Below are 20,821 nucleotides of genomic sequence, written 5' to 3'. Positions count from 1 at the left end.
GTATTAAGATGTTTTTTGGTCAATCTGATCACAAGTAGATGAGGAAGACACATTCCAGTTTAAACCTGGTGTTTTAATCTGTCTCTTTTGTCCATTTTCAACCACTTCTGTCCTGAGGTCTTCAAAGGGAGGGTCTATGGGGTCTCTATCGATCTAACGGACAAAATAAGCACACTTATATTACTTACAGTAATATTACAAAATACTTGAAATCTTTTTTTTTATATATATATAATAAATATAGGAATTGAAAAATGAGGAATTGTTTTTAAAAATAACAAAAACCTTTAATCATTCTGTAGAGTTATATTGACTCAAATGTTAAAAGGGAACACAGAGAATAGATGTGTCAAAGGCACTGATGTTACAGAATACCATTGAAGAGATGTTTATTTCTGTGGAGAGAAGGAAAGTTTCACTTAATATTTTTTGTTAATGAACATTGTTGTTAGAGTAAGACATTAAAATGTGTTTTTGCTTACCCCCAACATTTGCATTGCGAAATGCAGACAGTTATTTGTCAAAGCATTGTACTTTGGTTCAGAGAAGCCTTTGCTGACGCCAGAGCACAGACGGAGAACATGGCAAGCATTTTCTTTGACGAAATTCCTCACAACTTCACGCACTATACCAAATGCTGCTGCACTCACCAGTCCTGTCTGTCCTGTCTGTGGAGTGTCTGATTGAGCTAAAAAAAAAAAAGTAATATGTAGATCTGTACATCATATATGATCAAATACATGGACAAGGTTTTACAAAAGTACAACAGTAAATATTTTCTTCAAATATGCAAGAACAAATTAAGTAATGCAATTGTGATTCTTACCTTCAAAATCAACAAATCAACAAACCTAACATCATGGGCCTTTGATTTCCATGGGAATCAGATTACTTTCTTTAAGATTTGATATGTCAGATTCAGAAATCCCTTTACTGAAATTCTACATCCCTTTACCAGTACCTAAACATACCTATATTAATAAGCATAAGTTCTTGAGGGTGCCATACAAGAATCAATCTCCTCCATGGAAGTCGACTCATTTGTGCAACAACAAATTATACAACAATTTATGCTTTCTATATTATAACAATCACAAATAACTGATGATTAATTCACCACTATGTATAGCATATGTAAATATATAGTAAATTAACGGTTTAATAACAAATAACTAAGTGTGTTGAATAAAATTTTTAAGAATGAAATAGGGTCACACTTTAGATAAGGGTCCAATTCACGCTATTAACAAACTATTAACTAAGACTTTTGCCTCAACAAACTACTAATTAATGCTTATTAATATAGGTATGTTTCGGTACTGGTAAAGGGATGTAGAATAGAAAAAGTAGATTAGAATCGAAAATTACTCCCAAGTTTTTTAATTTAGATTGGAACTGGATTATCGAGCCATCCACATGTTGCACACTCTGCATAAATAGTGAGGCAAACTAATAACCATCACTTCTGTCTTGTCACTATTTAAACATAAAAAAAACTGCAGACATCCAGTTTTTAATTACTGTGAACTGTGACAGTTAGAAAGATGTGATACGGCCACATTTACATCAGATTTTGAGTGAACATATATCTGGGTGTCATCCGCATAAAAAAGAAAATCAAGACCTAGAGACTTCAAGAGCTGGCCAAGAGGAAAAATATAAAGAGTGAAAAGTAAGGGACCCAAAATTGAACCCCGAGGAATACCAAATTTTATCATGCCAACCTCAGATCTTCAGCCACCTAACACAACGAATTGTTTGCGATCTGAGAAATAGGACTTAAACTAGCTCAAAGCAGAGTCAGATACACCAATGCAAAGACAGACTCTAAGCGTGAGACCCTTCATTTTTAAAACCACATCACACAGGGATTGAGAATCTAACATGGAGAATTCTGAAAGACCTGGAATCACTGATACAACCTTTAAATACATGAATACACATCAAGAAAAACTGATTTGGAAGGAGCAATACAAAAACTAAATCTGCATCCCATCCCATCATTGCATGGCCTCATTTCAGTAGTCAAAAACTAAAACAGAAAATAGATGCAGAGGGACAGAGAAGAAGCAGACACAAACTCTGCAGGTGTTGTCAAGAAATTTTAACACAAAGAAATCAACTATGTTGATGAACTTCTGGGCTTCCCGATAACATTGTTTCTTAACGTTGTTTCTGTTAACATTGCCCGATATGAAGACTCTAGTTATAAACCCATATATCATTCGTTCAGTCGTTTTTTTATTTGATATTGATTTGAATTATCCATTTTCTACCTCAGAACAAAAACTCAACTAAAGTTAGGCTATACCAGATGTGTTCCCCGATAAGAAGCTGCTTAAGATATAGGCCCACATACGTGCGACGTGACCAGTTGCTGTCCGTGGCGATGGTGTTGAATTGGTTGATATCGATGGCTTGAGAATCAATTATTCTCACATGCAGGGGCTGCTTCACTGCATTATATGATAAAGCGGTGTTCTTTATAAAAGAAGCATTTCAGAAATAGATGAAATTGCATTTATTAGGACTCATAGTAATAAAAAATAATCCAAACTATAATAGCCTAGCATATATATTTTAAAATTGTATCATATATTGCTGCCATGATAACCATTAATAATTTTTACATATTTTACAGCATTTCATTAATAGAAGTGTATATCTTGGGTACGGTGCTCTGCAGGGATCAAAAAGGATTTAAACAGTGGATTTTGAATATCTTCTTGTAAACTCAGACCTGTGCGTTCAGACGGACATTAAAGTCCCCGTGAACCGGAAGTTGCAAACGATTTTTCTCCAGTGCTGTGACGTATTTCCAAGTGAAATGGAATATTGAACAGAGGGCAGGGTTTTACTCTAGCGCTCCTCCTCTCCATCTCTCGCTCATAGCAAACTAACGGTTTGAGGGGAGTGGTTAAGCGTTTCCCCACCCAAACTGTGAAACCTACGTCATCAGAAAAAGAAACCGTTCCAGACCGGAAGTAACTTTTCAGATTTTGATTAAAGATTACCAAGGTAAAACATTTTTTTAATATATTTTTACTTGCACGGATTAATTGTTCACCACAAGACTAGTAATATGCGCTAACAAAGTAAATAGGTTCAATTTTGATTTCACGGGGACTTTAAATTACCAAACGACCTGTTTGTCAAAAAACAGTAGGCCTAGATAGCCTAATTTGGCCAGGGATTCATACGCGGGTTGGGTGAGAAAAAACACTGACAATATGGATTCAGACGGCACTAAAATCACCAACTTACCTCTAAAATCTAACAACAATCAGTGTAATGACAATTGTATTCTTTGCATGAAAATACTTAAATTAGCCTAATTGAACACTGTCAACTGCAACAGTGATAAGGTAGTGGTCCAGACCAACCTTCCGAACGTATTACAGAAGGTATACTTAACTAAGAACATTTCGGGAAATACGTATTAACGATAAGGTACAGCTTAAGGTGTAACTTAAGAACAACGTAGCTTAGTGTTAAAAAGGTTTCAGGAAACGCAGCTTGCAAGAGCAAAAAGGTAAGATCATTTTCTGGCTTATTATAACTATTTTGATTCATTCATCTTCCAGATTTATATTTGGTGGTCTTTTAGATGAGGAAATGCAGCATAGATGAAACTATAGGTTCTAATACACTGCTTGCACAAACGACCTATGAGATTGTTTTACAGGATTGAGTATTGAAGAGAAATCCATCTTTAAGAGCTGGAATGGTTTCTTTGAACTCTTACTAAAAAGAACCAACAAGAGATTACATGGTTGAAGAAAATGCTAAAGACACACCTATAAAAATAATAAAAACACTCTTGTAATGTGAGCCAAATCCCGACCGACTCAAAGGGGGAACACGTTTAGCCTACACATTTACTGTACAAAAAAATGTATAAAATCCAGTGGCAGCAACATTGTAGAAGTCTGTACGAATAGACAAATCAAGACAGTGAACACAAACAGGTTTACGTTATGTTTCTTATCAATCTACATAGCAATATATTTGCATTTTTTTTTTTAAACATACCTACTTTCTTAAAAAGAAAGATTATTTATTGGTCATTGAACCCTTTCTTTGCTCAAAGGTTTTTTATATATAGTGGAAAAAGTGTTCCTTGAAGAAGAACATGAAGAGCCGCTGCCAAAAACAACAACAACATATTGTTCAACAACGTATTGTTCCATTGCAACGGCCCAAACTGCTGGGTGGTCTAGCAGTACCAAACGTTGAACTTTATTATTGGTCATTTCAGATCAGGGCACTCAGCAAATAGGTAGACCCACAGTCTACCACTGCATGGAGATTGATTGAATCTGCTAAAATATTACCACACAAACTGCAAGATATCCTATTCTCTAGTGTAACAAACAAAACAATAAAAGAGAGTTTTGGGCCCATTATTGCTAACTCTATACAAGTGTGGAAAAAAGCAGAACGGTGGATGGGCGGCCCACCTAAATTCTGTTGGAACACGCCACTATGGCATAACCAGAGATTATTATGTGGCAACAAACCAATTAATCAGCCATCCTGGTCATCCCTTGGGGTGAATACTTTAGGTGATATACTACTCAAGGTCTCTGCTCCATTCAAGATTTAAGAACACGTTTTTATCTTCCTGCGTCCTCTTATTTTGTTTATCTTCAGCTAAGATCAGCATTAAAAAGGTATGGAGTTCCCTGGAATTCTCCTCTCCCCTCACATCCCATGTTACAATGGATTGCACCATCACTGGGCAGACCTTCTGTCGCTTTAATATATAGTGCACTGATTCAGCATAGGGCCAAAACTTTACCAATTGAATCCATATGGAACAGGGAGTTGGGGAGTTTAAATGTAAACCTAGATTGGGAAAGAATATGGTATAACCTAAGTCTAACTAAGAACCTAGCGCACCAACTAATACACTTCAAAACAATACATAGAGCCTACATCACACCTTATAGGAGATTCCAGATGAAATTACAACCTACTCACAACTGTCATATATGTAACACTGCTTCACCTGGAACATTTTTACACATGTTTTGGGAGTGTCCAGTTATTTCTAACTTCTGGTTACATGTAAATTCATCTTTTTGAAAAACTGGTTCTTTCCGGATATGTGAATGGAATCATTCTGGATCCACAGCCTTGTCAACATTGTCAATCTTGAACATACAACTGCACGACTCAATAAGGCGCAACCAGCGACTGTACAAGCTTGGAACTCTTTCTCATCTAGGATTATTTATTGGTCCAGGGACAACAGCTAGGCAATCTTTGATGTGAACTGTACCTGCCAAACATATTTCTGTTGTCTTATGTTTTGTCTTATTATATGTATTGTCCAACTCATCCATTCACTACCATTGGGATGTTTTGATGTTTTTCTTTTTCTTATTCTTTTTTCCTTTCTCATTAGTCACATATGATTCTGGAGATGTCTGTAACCACCTCCCACCCCCCCCCCCCCACCCCCCAAAAGAAAACAATAAAAATGTTGATCACAAAAAAACAACGTATTGTTCCTTCCAGGCAACACAATGAATATGTGGCTTAAGCATGTGCCAGAACCAGATGCGCAGGACAGAGAAGAAGCTGACAGACTGAAGTTTTTACATAAACCAACCACCCAGAATTCCTTAGCAACTACAAAGCACCACCCTAGCAACCGCATAGCAACAACACCTTAGCAACCACCCTAGGAATATAATTCTGGTGGTTAATTTCTCACCAAGGATTACAAAGTTTTGCAAATGATTACCACTTCTGAAGAAAATATTAAAAATATAGTTTATTTCTCTCTATCTTTCTTTATCTATAAAATGACACATTGACATTGCAGAACACAGACCTTCAGGAAAAAAAATAAGCTTGAGATCCTGCCTCTACTTTTCTATACTTTATACAGATCAGATTTCACTTTCATTATATAAAAAAGACTAGAACTCAATCATGAAATTGAACTCTTACTTTGATTTAACCACAGATCCACTATCTAGTTTTTATCCTTTGTTAAGCCTCGCTATAATGATAACTAAATTTCACCATTTAGAATAGATGAACGTGACTGCTAACAGATAAATCTCTCCTGGTATTGACGACCTCCTCACAATTCTGATAAATGAACCAAAATCAGTATAAGCCATGATTTTTATATCTTGGACAATTTGAAAGACTGATTTTTTAAAAATAATTTTTTAGCCATACGTACTGTAAATACATTATTCAAATGCAATCGCAATTTGTTCTGCTGAACTGGATTTGAAATGAGGAAGCAAATGATGCATAATTTCAATTGGAATTTGATTGTAAGAGAATACAATTAGTTTTTTTACAATCACCAGGACACATTTGTCAAACTCACTTTTATAATACTCTGAGCACAATGGAGGTTTGTCTCCATTGTGACAATGAAGAGAAAACAGAAAGTAAACGTGTCATGACAACGCCCACTTAAAAGAACTGATTTGATCTGGAGAGGACTGGAACAGGTTTTTTGTTTTGCATGCAGATTTCACAAATCATCTAAACCTCTCCACCGGACTTCTTAAAAAGCTTGTTTGTAAGTATATTTAAATTTTTTTAGTATCATTTTTTTTTAAGTTACATGGATTCAAAACATCACTGTGAATTACTGAGAACGGTTTTGAAAAAAAAATCTTGTTGAAGATTACAATTAAACTAAAAATTACATGGAACAACAAAGTAATTCAGATTTCACATTGTACATAGCTTTGATGCAAGTAGATAGTAAATAAGGACACCTAAAGTGACACCGATTTCTTTAATTTGTAAATAAATAATCACCTTTTTAATGTATTTTTTATTTTATTTTAGAAAACAATGGACACTCTCGAAAACGCTGTGGCCTTAATGCGCGGATGCCACAAGAAATTCGAACTAATAGAGAGTTCTTCAGATCATAGAGAGTTAAATCTTCAGATGGGAGATGTTCTTCTTAGGAAAATACTTGGCTCAAAGTTTTACCATGCTGGAGTTTTCTGTGGACAAAATGATGTCATTCAGTTTTCAGGTACAGAGCTCTTTAATCTTTCTCAATATTTCAGTCATAAAATTCTAGATGGCACAGGCTGTTATGTTCTTAATGAAATTACAAACAATTATATAATCTAACAATGCTTGTGTTGATTGTTCTCTGCCAGTTCTACAGCCATTGAGTTTGCTGCTTTACTTTCTGTTTGCTGTTTGCAGTGCCTCGACGCATTAGCGTCACTTACATGACGCGATCCTACGGCGTCATCTAACTGACGCTAAAGGAAAGCGTCAGTTAGAGGACGCGGTTAGGTTTAGATATGGGGTGGGGGTAGGGTACACGCGATCCTAGGGCGTCATCTAACTGACGCTAAAGGGCGCCTAAAGCGTCAGATATTGAAGCATGGTCAAATGCTTCCCAAGGTGTCAGTTAGGTGACGCCTTGGGAGTGAGAATGGGCTGTACATTCTGGATGTCTCTTGCATCTGACACACCTATTTCAGGTCTTGAAGCAGAGAAGTTCATATTATGGAGGGATACCAACCTCTGTAGTTCTGGTGAAAGCATAATGCTCAGCTTGGATCATGTGTTTATAGCCAATCACATGGCTTTAATGTCATGAAATCAGTGTTCAGGGTTGAAAAACACTGATCAAGAACATGTTACTCAAGGCAATATGGTGTGTCTTTTAACAAAATGTCTTCCTTTTTGTGAATCTGTGTGCACATCTTATTACTTATGTAAGGCAGTGAGGGTTACACTTATTTGCAAATAAACTAGGTGTGTCAATATTTTCTACCACAATGAAACAATAGAGTAATTTTCAGTATTTTTTAAATATAAAAACAATATAAAAAATTATACTGAAACATCACCAACACATCCACAGCCTAGTATTATTTGTTAATTTACTGTGTGTTTTTCAGCCAATCCGAACCAACCAGTATCAAGTGGTTTCTGGTTATCTTCAGTGTCTCAAGCATCATCATCACAACATACTGGACAAGTGGACAAAGTAAGCGTGAAGAAATTCATGTGCGGTGAAATAACCTTTGTTTACCGTTTAAAAACTGGCCCCCCTCGAGACCTCCAGGAGAAGATTTACGCTGCGATGGATGATAGCCGAGAATATAATTTGCTCAATAATAACTGTTTGCATTTTGCGCTGAGACTGCTGGGGGTAAGCAAATGAAAGTTTTATCAATTTTATAAGTAAACTTGTCATTGATCTTTGAAAATATTAAACTTTTAATTCCGCAGGAAACACCAGGGCCAATGCCAAGGTATGCTGAAGTATCTCTTTTTTTCCCACCATTTAATTGGAATTTTATTGTTTGTGGCACATTCTTTATTAAATTTAATAAACAGTAATCTATTGACAATTTTACAATTATTTTTGAGAAGTCCTAAAGGTAATATTTATATCAGATGTCATCATCATTATGTGAAATTGTTCTTTTTTTTAATCTTTTCTGCAGCCAGCCAATGGATGAAGGTGAGATATATCCTGTTTCTGTGTTGGAAAAAATGTATTTACATTAAACTACATTAAACAGCATTACTTTTACACTACATTATCTTATTGATCTTTTTATCCTTGTTATTTTCTTCTAGATGAGAACAGCAAACAAGAAGGGCAAGAAATGTTACCACAAAAAAAACAAAATTAAAGAAAATGAAACATAAAAAATAACATTAAAAGATGTCAAAGTAAATCTAACATTTGTAATGCTTTTAACTGCAGATTTTTTTGTTGACCTGTGACTTTGAAACAGATTAACAAAGATTTCTTCACATTAAATTCATATGTAGCATAAATAAATACAGTTTTTTTTAATCGCTTTGGTACTATTTTCACAAGTAAGGTGTACATTTTCAAAACTCTTAGTGCAAATATCACAACAGATCATCAAAAGTGCACTTTTTTCAAACATTTCATCATGTTTTCAACTGTGTTAGTACAATTCACACAATCACAAAGTATCCTTTTCACAACACAAAATAAGTGTTTCATCTACATTATTGTTTCATTCACAGTAACTGCCTTTCATAAAGCTCTTACTATCAAACTTTTGATTTGCATCTCTTTTTGTTCAGTTTAATACTTTTGTCTATTATTTAATCCAACAGATCTTAATGATTAATCAATTAATCATTTGGTAAACCTATAGATTTTCATTTCAGCAATATACAGTATATGGATTTTGAGAACTACAGAAATAAAATGTGTGTTTGTATGAATATTTAAATTACATGTAACCAGTAACCACACATGATGAATACTCGTTATAGCTATTTTTATTTTTTATTTTTTCACAATTTTTTTCACAGTCTGACCACAATTGGCCACTATGTACTGTAATGTGTGCACTAAATGTTATGTTTTGTTCTTCTTTAGTTACATTTCATTATAGAAAGTATACCTATATTACAATTATATCTGAAAAATAAAAAGTATAATTTGCCTAAATGATTGTAAAGGATGTCTTCATTGATCCTTCATTTGATTAGGCCTACATATATGATGGATATTTGGAAATTATAGATTATGTAAATGTTGGGTACTGTAAGTGTATTGCCTAATGTTACAGTAAAACTGTGTAATCTGTCTTTTATAGTACTGTAGCATATTCATTTCAGCACTTCTAAGGCCAATTTGAAACATGTATCTTGCATTGTTTGCTGTTGGATGAACTGATTGTTAAAAGTACTAAACTGAAAGAAGATCATATTGTTGTGTTTCAGTGATTAAACCAAATGTTCTCATTACATATTACAATAATCTTGTGTTTGAAATAATTATTATGTGGACTGAAAACATGTGCAACTGACTGAAAGCATTACATCAGGTTTTGAAAGAATGACTAGCTGCGTTACAAATGTGATCAGTTTGGATTTTTGTACTAAGAGTTTTGAAAATGTACACCTTACTTGTGAAAATAGTACCAAAGCGAATAAAAAAAACTGTAATAGAAAAAATCAGATCAGAGTAAAAATGTAATTGTACGACATATACTTGATTCATATTATTTGAATAAAAGTATTGGAGATTTAACACGTCTCTGTGCTTGGAAAATGTTACAAAAACATTTTAGGCTAACAAAAATTATGTTTGATTAGATTGGAATGATTGTGTTAAAACTGAACACACATGAGTCATACAATGTGAGCGACTGACTATGTGTGTGTGTGTGTGTGTGTGTGTGTGTGTGTAGAATGCCAAATTAGGAGCACGGAAACTTAGTGACAGTGACGCACTTATGACTTGTATCAGTAAAATGGCTTTGCTACTGAAAAGCTACATTATATTTCTCATTAAATATGGTAACACCACTGTTTATTAAGCAATTAAAATCACAGCTTAAAGAGACACTGCGCAGATGCAAGTAATTCACACATACACAATCTATCTCTCATTCATATTTATTTAAATAAATCTAATAGTCAAAACACCTTTATTTCTATAGTGCTTACAATGAAGATTGTTTTAAATCATCTTCACAGTAATGAACAGGAAAACGCCAGAATTAATTTTCTAAGCTTGGGCAAATACGACAAATATTTAAGCTGTAAAGCAGCTCAAAAAAGACAATAGTGTCATTATTCATCTCAAGTTTGTTCAGTATTGGTTCAATTTAATAGTAAAATGTATTAATTTGAATACAGTTAATTCAGTGATACTATTTTCTTTTTACTAATGAGTTCCAGATATACAAAATAACAAAAAAATTATTATTCTCAGTGGGATAACCCAAAGCGAAGTGTGCAATGCATGATTTTAATGCATGACATTGAGGCAAAGAAACACCCAACATGATACTGTTGACCTAAATAGTAAAATCAAAGTAAACATTTAATTAGCTGTGTATAGTTTCATTTTTCATCTAATTCTGAATACAATTTATTCCTATATTATCTTAAAATGTTATCTTGAATGTGATATGAGTCTTCAAATTTCACTGAATGCATTCTGAGTGCATATGCCTTACACACAAAGGATACATGCAGTCTACATGCAATCTGTCTTATAGGGCAACAGTTTTGCTGGTCAACAATTTTTTTTACATTGGGTATCTCTATGATGCCAAAAAAGACTGTCTTTGTTCAGAAGGGTTTGCAACAGAGCTAACATATCTGCTTCTAACATGACACCAGCTTGAGATCAGAACACTGAAAGAGAGATACAGAGCTGTGAGTTTGTGTTTTGTAAGGTAAAGTCTGAGGGGGTGAAGTCAGCCGTAAGGAATGTAAGGCAGTGTGTTAATCTCTGCCGCTCAGCACACTTGCAGGATTATGATTACCCTGCGATTGATGGCTGTTTGAAGAGCGAGAAGCCCTTTATTACCAGCTTTGATGTTTTCATGACTAAAATGCTTAAACATTAAACTTCTCAAAGACTTAAAGAGGCAAAAAGCAGCCTGCAGGTGCTCGCGAAGACAAGCCCAAAAGCTCTCAGCATTGATGTTTTGATAGAGACCAGCATAAATCAACTGAGAACCAGAGCTGGCCGAGATCCAGGCCTTCATTCACACCGTGTGTGGAGAAACAGCGTTCGAACCTCCAGGAACCTCCAGCTGGATAGAAATGAATTCAATTGGAAAAAAAAAAAATCTCTAGTCATGAATATTTCTTACCGGCAAATTAATGTGTTTTTTCCTTGAATATATACGTATATATATATATATATATATATATATATATATATATATATATATATCCTATGAATTATTATTATGTTTTAAAGTTTTTGTAATGTATGAATTACTTTTGTAACATAGAAAAAAATACTGTTTTTTTTATTACATTTTATTTTATATTATATATATAAGAAAAAGTTGCTGCCTTTTTTAAGTACAATCAACTTGGATGTTTAAGTCATTTCAACTTAAATTACATTAAACTGACTTAAAATATAAAGTTGACTCTTTTATAACTTAGAAAAGTTTAAAACTTATAATTATGATGTCATAAATTTTTGATCATATCATTTTTACTGTTACAATTAAATAAATATTTGGTTACTTAATATATTTCAGTAAACCTTTTATTTCTTTATTTTAAAAATTAAGCAATAACCAATCAAAATATCACTTTATGAAAATTACAATCTGGGGATGTTTGAATTCAGGAATTCATTTTGCATAACCGTTTGTTAACGCTATGGCGCACATAAAACACTTTTGAGTTTGTCACCTGCTTGTTTATCCCGAGAACATTTCATTCCTTATCTTGTTCCTTCGTTCTGCATCTCCTGTCCTCTCTCGTCTCACCACCTCCTTCCATCTGTCTTCCTGGCCCTGTTCTCCTCCTCTCAGGTTTTCCCGAGAGTTGCGTGCGATGGAAGGAGGGGAAGGAGGAGGCAATCTTTCATCAGTCTGCCCGAGCGACAGGGGGGTCAGACCGCTGAGAGAGGGATTGCTTTTCAAAGACTATCTCTTCATTTGTTTTCCCAGCTAAATTTCACTGCTGTTTTACAGAAGAGTAAGTGTAAATCCCTCCCTTTTAAGAGAAAAGGGGGCCAGAGCGCCATCCGTCATAAAGGGTCTTTTCAGAAAGGCCAATTTAGCTTTGATATCGGGATATTTTCCTCCCTTCGTGACAGCTAAGGAAGATGGTATCTTAAACTTTCCCTCCCAAAATAGCGGTTCTCACACGCTCACACTAGGGGAAAATAGGCTGCTGAATCACACAAATCTGAAAAACTGCTGAAAAACGCACAGAACGATTGTAGTGATCTTGCTTTACACAACAGTTCCATAAAATATTTAGAATTTTAGTCGCTTTGTAAATTTATCTTTGTAATAGTTCCAAATTAAGCCAAAGAAGAATCCGTTACAACTCAGGATTTCCATGCAACACGCGAGTAATGGCGTTCCTATGTTGTTGAACTAATTGGTTAAATGAAATGATTCAATGATTCATTCATACACGCAGCCACTCTTTTCCTGAATGAATCAGTGTTAAAAGAGTAGTTCACTTTTAAAAAAAACTTTTGCTGATAATTTACTCACCCCCATGTCATCCAAGATGTCCATGTCTTTCTTTCTACAGTCGAAAAGAAATTAAGGTTTTTGATGAAAACATTCCAGGATTTTTCTCAATATAATGGACTTCACTGGGTATCAAACGGTTCAAGGTCCAAATGAGAGTTTCAGTGCAGCTTCAAAGGGCTTTAAACGACACCAGACGATGAATAAGGAGAAACGATCGCTCATAAAAAAGCACAAATGCTCGCCTTGCTCTGTTCTGTGATGCACGTTCGTGACTCTTCTGTTCGAACTCGTTCATCAAAATGAACAAATCTTTTTTCGAGTCATTTCGTTAATTTCGTTCGTTGAATGAACCAAATGACTCGAAGTTTTGAATGAACCAAATGACACGGAAGTTCCAAATGAACCTTAATTTCTTTTCGACTGAAGAAAGAAAGACATGGACATCTTGGATGACATGGGGGTGAGTAAATTATCAGGAAAAGTTTTTTTTTTAAAGTGAACTACTCCTTTAAGACACTCAGTTGAATGAAATAATCACTGAATCATTCATTCAACTGATTCCTGCCTTTATGATTGAATGATTCATGATTAGTTCCTGAATTTTTGAAGGAAAATGTTTAATGAATGATTTAATAAATCAATAGGGCTGCATCCCTATTTAGAAATGCTGCCTTCAGAGGACACATTACTATGAAGGCATCGAGGCACGTCCGAATTCAATGTTAGCTTCACTTTCTGTCTCCTGAGATCTGATCGCTATTTACCTTGTATCCTTCGCAGCTTTTGATATCCCACAATCCATTCCATGACAGTTAAGTCAAAAATAAAAGATGACATCTGAATGTTGCGGTTGGTGGTCAGTGTGTGTAAATATAAGTGTGGAGAGCAGGACGAGGCAGAGGGCCGTGAGGGAATGGCGCAAGGCCGGTGGCATGACTGACTTTGATTGAATTCTTTATATCTCGCAATTCTGACTTTTATATCTCACAATTCAGACTTTATATCTCGCAATTATGACTTTATATCTCGCAATTCTGACTTTATATCTCGCAATTATGACTTTATATCTCACAATAATGACTTTATATCTCGCAATTCTGACTTTTATATCTCGCAATTCTGACTTTTATATCTCACAATTCTGACTTTATATCTCGCAATTCTGACTTTTATATCTCGCAATTCTGCAATTCTGACTTTTATATCCAACCCGATCTCACGATCAAGTCGTACGAATTCGACGAATGATTAAAAAGTGGCTAATTCGTAACAATTCATACGACCTCACTCGTACGAATTAATAAGATTTTGCTAAATCGTACATATTTTACGAATTGGCCAATTCGTGTGAATTCATACGAATTACCTACCCCTTACCCCGCCCCTAAACTTAACCATCACTTGGGTTTAGACAAATCGTACGAATTAGTACGAGTGAGGTCGTACGAATTAGACACTTTTTAATCATGCGTCGAATTTGTACGAATTGGTCGTGAGATAGTGTTGTTATATCTCACAATTCTGACTTTATATCTCGCAATTCAGACTTTTATATCTCGCAATTCTGACTTTTATATCTCGCAATTCTGCAATTCTGACTTTATATCTCGCAATTCTGACTTTTATATCTCGCAATTCTGCAATTCTGACTTTTATATCTCGCAATTCTGACTTTATATCTCACAATTCTGACTTTATATCTCGCAATTCTGACTTTATATCGTTCTCTCACGGCCCTCGGCCTCGTCATGCTCGCCACAGTAAGTTTTCGGACCGTTTTTCACTTTTGATGTCATTTCTAGCAAGAAATGACTATAATAGCTTAGTTTTCACCTAAGCTTTCTCTATTTTGCTGTAGATCATTAAACCGTGACACTGCCTTAGAAGTCAGCCAAAGTTTTCGGACGCAGGTGTGTTCGGCACTTCGCAAACTAATCGATTTATCACATCAAAGCTCCAAGAGAGCGTTTCGAGAGCATACGGTATGCTTTCGAATAGTTTTCGATGTACTTTGATGTCAAACACTGATCGGCCTGAGCAGCGCCACTTCAAGTCGCACAGACCTAATGAATTTTGTTGTTTAATAAATCGGTTGAATTACCTATTCAATGATTCACTCATACAGTCGCTTGTTGACACCTACTGGCGGAGCGATGTAATCTGTAGAAAGTTTGAAATTGACTGTTACTGCATAAAATAATGTATTTCAGAGAGTCACAATCGGCTTCCATCCTCTTAGAACGTTAGCTATTATAATTAAAATTGCTGAGCCCATTTATTAAGGCTTGGTTTCACAGACAGGGCTTAGATTAAACCAGGACACAACAATGGCACTGACATATTTTAAGATCAAAAAACAGCTCAAATATGCATTTTAGTGTAGGTTTAAGCCTGGTCTGTGCAACCGTGCATGTTAGATGCAAACACTCAGGATAGTCAGAGATAGGTTGAGTGAGAGTAATTATGCATGTGTGTTTTGTAACCTCATGGAAAAGAGATAAAGTCTCTGTGTGTGTTTTTAGAGAGGTGACCTCACAGATTTTTACAAGAGCTGTGAACCACAAGGGCCAAATCTGGCATCATAAACCTTTAACTGTGACAGGTAGAGACCACCACGAAGACCCTACTGGCTTTCAGCTGAGTGTCCTTGAACCCCATCCCTCTTTCTATTTCCTCCTCTGCCAGGTCACCGGGGCTTCTGTCTGTCTATTTTGTGGCGTGAGCCTTTCATGCAACCTCCAAACAGCCAGTGGGCGCTGTCTTTGGCATTCTTCATTACCAATGTTGCACATTCAGCTTGGTTTATCGTGTGCTTTAATATATATGATTGCTTTAATATCTTGTGGATTCTCCCTTTTCGGTCAGAACTGGCCATAACATTTTATGTTTTTTTTTTATTTTATTTTTTTTATTTAATTTTTTGCTTCATCAGAATGGGATCACACTTGGTGACTTTTGTCGCATTAGCTATTTGAACATTCAAAAAAAAAATCATGGACATGATTCAGATATGTTAAAGGCCTTCACTCTATTTTAACCTATATAAAAAGTTATATTCATTTTAATGGGGGAAAAATAGCTCATACAATATTGTATAAATATTGCATTTCATCGTAAAATCCCAATAATATATTATATGATAAAATATGATCGAACAAAAATACATTTAAATTGATTTTCCTGAGGAAAAACTAGTCCCTCCCACATAATTTCTAAATCAATATTCAACTTCACTGAAATAAGGACATTTTAAAGGGGTCATGAACTGGCTTTTTAAATTTTATTATATTGTTGTCTGAGGTCCACTTATGACGTTCGCTTGGTTTTTGCATTCAAAAACATCAAAATGAACAAGTAATAGGCTATTTTCTACCCTAGTTTTGAGCCTAGCTGAAAAACGCTGGATTTGTATGGGCGTCTCACACTGAAGACTTGGAAGTAAACGCCCACTGCTGTGAGTGGATAACAGTTTTGCATATTATAATGAGTTTCGACTCACCCGTCGGTGCACTTGGGGAAAATTGTTTTGAAAACGTCGTGTTGTAAAATGGCAACCGGAATGATTCGCCCATACATGTTCGACCCAGAGTCTGTGTGTTGCATAATTCCTGTCAGATCCAATATAGACGGCACAGCACCGTTCTTTACTCTTAATTGGTCTGCAAATCCAGTCTTGTTTACAAAACAATCCTCAGTGAAATGAAGCGAACAGATGGACGATGTTTTACCTCATCAGCTGGATCGTCATTAAAAATAAAGTTTATCCATGCAGTCCTATTGGAATCCAGAGCTACTGTCTTTTTCCACAACCAGGCACTGTACAATATTCTGTATTGCTCGGTAGCTCGATCCGGTTTGTCATCACGAGGTAGGCATCTATGTTATTTAGCTATGCGTGTAATCCGCAAATCGGTGGGCGGGGGTGTTGAAGTAGGCGTTGATCTTCTACAGCGGGGGTGGTGTTTTATCCTCTTTGACGTCATAGTGCTCCACTTTGAAAAATAAATCGTTTGCTGAGCCTGGTGTTAATAAAAGCTTTTATTGGACTAACAAGGACGTTTTCAGTTTTGAAACTTACAGGATATTCTTATTATATGATGACCTCTTAGATGTCAAAAGCTCAAGGAAAATTTGATTTCTCAGTTCATCACCCCTTTAAATGAAAATTAAAAAGAAATTCGAGAGATGATTCCGCTATGAACAAGGAATGAAAAGAAAGAGGTGTGGGACACATAATACAGCCTCAGTCTGGTTCTTGATGTTGTGAGGCTTTAGTGAGCTCTTAAAGAACACAACCCTACAGTTTTTTACAGGACGAATCAGTCACACATCTTATTTTCCAATGGCTAACTCTCTCTATTTCCCCGTTTATCATGGGCTGGGCTCAAATCAGGCCATGCTTGTAATCCCGCCTGAATGAAGGTTAACTAGAGTCTTCACATGCCAAACGCTCTCAGCTTCGGCTTTAAATCTACGGCATGTAGAATCCATCAGCAGTTTCTTTAGCGCTTTCCCACAAATAAAATCTCAAAGATTCCACTCACAGACCGTTTCCAAACTGCTCTCGGCATAAACGCTTTTCCTCGCTCAGATTCAGGACGTTAAAGTTTATTTGAAAGGGAGCTGAATAAGAGAAAGCGAGAGGAATGGAAAGAAGGATAAAAGAAGCTGTTGTAGCTGGGCGATGCATTCAGAAACAAAGAGTAGATTATCTACTTCATATATTTATTTGGCCTATAAACTGTATTTTAATGACCCAATATTATCATCCCAATCACAAGTAAACAGCCCTAAAAATGTATAAAAATGCTCTGTTTTGGTTTAATCATTCAAACCAACCAAACAGAATGAAATTGCATTTGTAGTGTAAACACTATGCATAATTGAATGATTTTAAACTCTACAAGTGAACTGATTCACAGTTTTGTAAACAAATCTGTCACTGAGAATCAGTTCGTTGAACTACATGGCCATTTTTAATGCCTATCTGTCATTGTACAGAATCAATGACTCAAATAAAACACAGCTGCAACCCCAAGTGTTTGCTTTAAAACTGTTTCCATTCCTTCTTGAAAAGAGGGCAGATGTTCCAAAAACTCTTTCTTCCTCCACCAACGAGAGAAATGAAGCTCTTTATGCATCAGTGAATGTTTCCCGCAGCTTTAAGAAGAATATCAAAAGATGGAGCACAAGTGGTTTGATGGAGGAAATGAAGGCTTCCCAACATCCGTAGAAGATCTGAACACACTCAATGGGTGTGAAAAGAGTTTCAGAGGAAAGAGCTCTTCAGTTGATGGACAGGAGTTTATCCTGGGATAGAGATGTCTTCCTGTGAATATTTTGGTGGTGATACTCCTCACTGAACATTTACAGCACTGGTTAAAACACAGCAGGAGCTCAGAAACTGAATTACAGCCAGCCAGACACATGCTAGAGCTTACAACAAAGGTACTGTAGAAGTACCATTGCTCATTGATTGTATCAGATGGTAATATTATGATAATGTAATACAAAAACTACCATCATACTGCCATGGTATTCTTGGAAGGATCATGGAGTACAATGAAACGACCATGGTACAGTACATGATTTATATATACACAATGGTACTACATATCATAATTACTCAGGATTACATCAAAAAGTACCATGCTACCATGGTTTTTGGACATGTACCATGGTATTACCATGGTATTCTTAGAACAACCATGGCAATACTGTACCATAGCACATGGCATTATTTTCAGTGCCATGGTATTTAAGGTTATAGTACTTTTTTTCAATTTACTGTGGCAATACCAGGCCTTGGAATACCATGTAAATACATTGGTATATGAATGTGGTAATCATTCATAATGACAAAATGTACCATGCTTTTACCACATTTTTGGGACCATGGCATTTTTAGAAGTACTAGAATACTATGTGGTATTATTTTTAGTACCATGGTAGCATATATTTCAAGTAACCTACCATAGTATAGCCATCTCAATCTATCACTGTACCATACCGCCACAGTATTTTTGCAAAGGTACATGTCTGGACATGTAGCTACCATGGTGCTATTTGTTGAATTATATTATGGTGACCATTCATTAACCTATATTAAAAAGTACTACAAATTTAAAATTATAAAATAATATTCATGGTAGGCTATATTTCAACCATAGTAAGCTATCTGACACCACGTTAAAGCCACAGTACTTTTTATAAGGGTACATTCACAGTAGCCTAGAGACAAACAATGTGTATTTGAAATATTGTGGTACAATCATAGACAGTATAAGAAGTGGACAGCGCCATCTCATTGGAACTCAACTGAGACAAGTGAAGCCTGTTTTTGGCGATTTTTTAGTACTTACGTTCCTGATGCGCAGACTCAAACCGACTCAAACAGAGCTTGACGACGTAGATGTGACGCAAGCGAAGCGTCTGTCTTCTAGTGGCTGTGGCATGAGAAATCTGAATCATTCCCTTCCGAAACTTGCAGAGGCGGACAGTGTGAGTAGGAGCTGTCCATGAGCTAGAAGCAGGAGAAACTTTTGCTAGGTATTCTGATTAATTATTTTGTCATTTTGCCTCCATGTTTCCCCGATTGCCCGCTAGCTTCTCCTCCTGTCCATACGGTAACTACCAACTGTCCATCTCTCTACTGTGCGACAGAGATAAGCCATAACATAAGCTACAAGGTAATGGAGCATTTCATACATTGTTGTGTTTCTTTAGAAATAAATAATGGACTAATGGAGTCTTCAAACGCCTCAGATGTAAAGTTATTCGCTGTAAAACAGTGACGCCAAAATGAATGGAGTCAATGGAAATGCTAACTCAAGTGAAGTTCTGCTACAAGATGGCGGCACCCAGCTGGCTTCAACTTATGGTCGATGGATTACCCTCTTGATTACAATGTTGTTGTTGTTTTTTTTGTAAATAAGAGTCACTTATTTTTCATTAGATTTTTTTATTTTATTTTCTACTTAGAACTTTGTGATCTCTATGATTCTACTATTGATATGATAATAATTTCCTACCATGGACTTCTTTCAGGACTTCTTTCTTCAAATCGTCCTCTCTATTTTTAGCCGTTGTCCTGCTGGAATTCATTGCTGACTGGCTGTGCTGCTGCCGAGCGGAATCCTGTCAGGAATGTCTGGAACTTTCTCAAACCACTACAGAGAGAGAAAGCGAATGAAGAGGTTGAGCCGTGGGGAGGGGGAGAGAAAAGAAGAAAGCAGATGTGTCTGTTCTTCTGTTGTGGACTGCATTCAGTAAGTCAGAAATATGCGCGAGTGCGATCAGTTCTTCGTCTGTGAGCTTAAAGGTATCTTGAATTGATTAGCGCGTGTGCGATGACTCGTCTTTCAGTGTGGGTGGTCCATTTAGCAAATATAATCAGCTGTAATCTGTCACAGTTCCTGGATCAGCATTTCAGAATCAAAGAACAAGTTCAGAGTGAAATCGCGCCATCCAGCCCACCTGCTGATCACCAATTTTTCCCGTGGGCCTTGTTGATGCTAAATGCAAATTGCCTAATTGTGGTGTAGAAAACGAATCCCTTCAGAATAGTGTTTTTGTCTTCATTCATCTCCAATTTTTTAAGATTTAAGAAGAATTAAGAAGGCCTAATGAGATCTCTGGCAAGTAAAACTGAGTAACTGATGCCTATTTGTTTTTAAAGTGAATTCTAGGAGTTTTTCTACCATTTTGACAATGTGACTCCCTAGGAAGTGTATTAGGCTACTGAACTACAGACACGTCCATTGTCCAGAAAATCAAGAACAACTGTATTTAGGTCTGGTTTGTGCTGAATGTCTGCTAAATTTCGTTTTCTCTCTGGCACGCGG

General features: G+C 36.0%; 1 protein-coding gene and 1 long non-coding RNA gene across 2 annotated transcripts; one reads left to right on the top strand and one right to left on the bottom strand.

Moving 5' to 3' along the window:
* Positions 1-495: 495 nt before the first annotated feature.
* LOC148965045 (uncharacterized) lies at positions 496-20,373 on the bottom strand. The gene is made up of 3 exons (XR_016150650.1): positions 20,009-20,373; positions 19,340-19,500; positions 496-688 (listed from the first exon to the last, which is right to left on the bottom strand). It is a non-coding gene; the product is annotated as an uncharacterized LOC148965045 (long non-coding RNA).
* Positions 6,444-9,552, top strand: LOC148965046 (uncharacterized). Its single transcript, XM_089127856.1, has 6 exons — positions 6,444-6,553; positions 6,829-7,024; positions 7,911-8,164; positions 8,245-8,267; positions 8,463-8,479; positions 8,599-9,552. Exons 2-6 carry the CDS (start codon positions 6,835-6,837, stop codon positions 8,652-8,654), a joined length of 540 nt encoding a protein of 179 aa, XP_088983982.1. The 5' UTR covers positions 6,444-6,553; positions 6,829-6,834; the 3' UTR covers positions 8,655-9,552.
* Positions 20,374-20,821: the final 448 nt, after the last annotated feature.

The sequence above is a fragment of the Pimephales promelas genome, chromosome 25 (genome assembly GCF_988280905.1).
Source record: "Pimephales promelas chromosome 25, fPimPro1.hap1.1, whole genome shotgun sequence".
Lineage (NCBI taxonomy): Eukaryota > Metazoa > Chordata > Actinopteri > Cypriniformes > Leuciscidae > Pimephales > Pimephales promelas.
The sequence above is the reverse complement of the archived record's forward strand: the minus strand, read 5'-3'. Positions and strand labels throughout refer to the sequence as shown.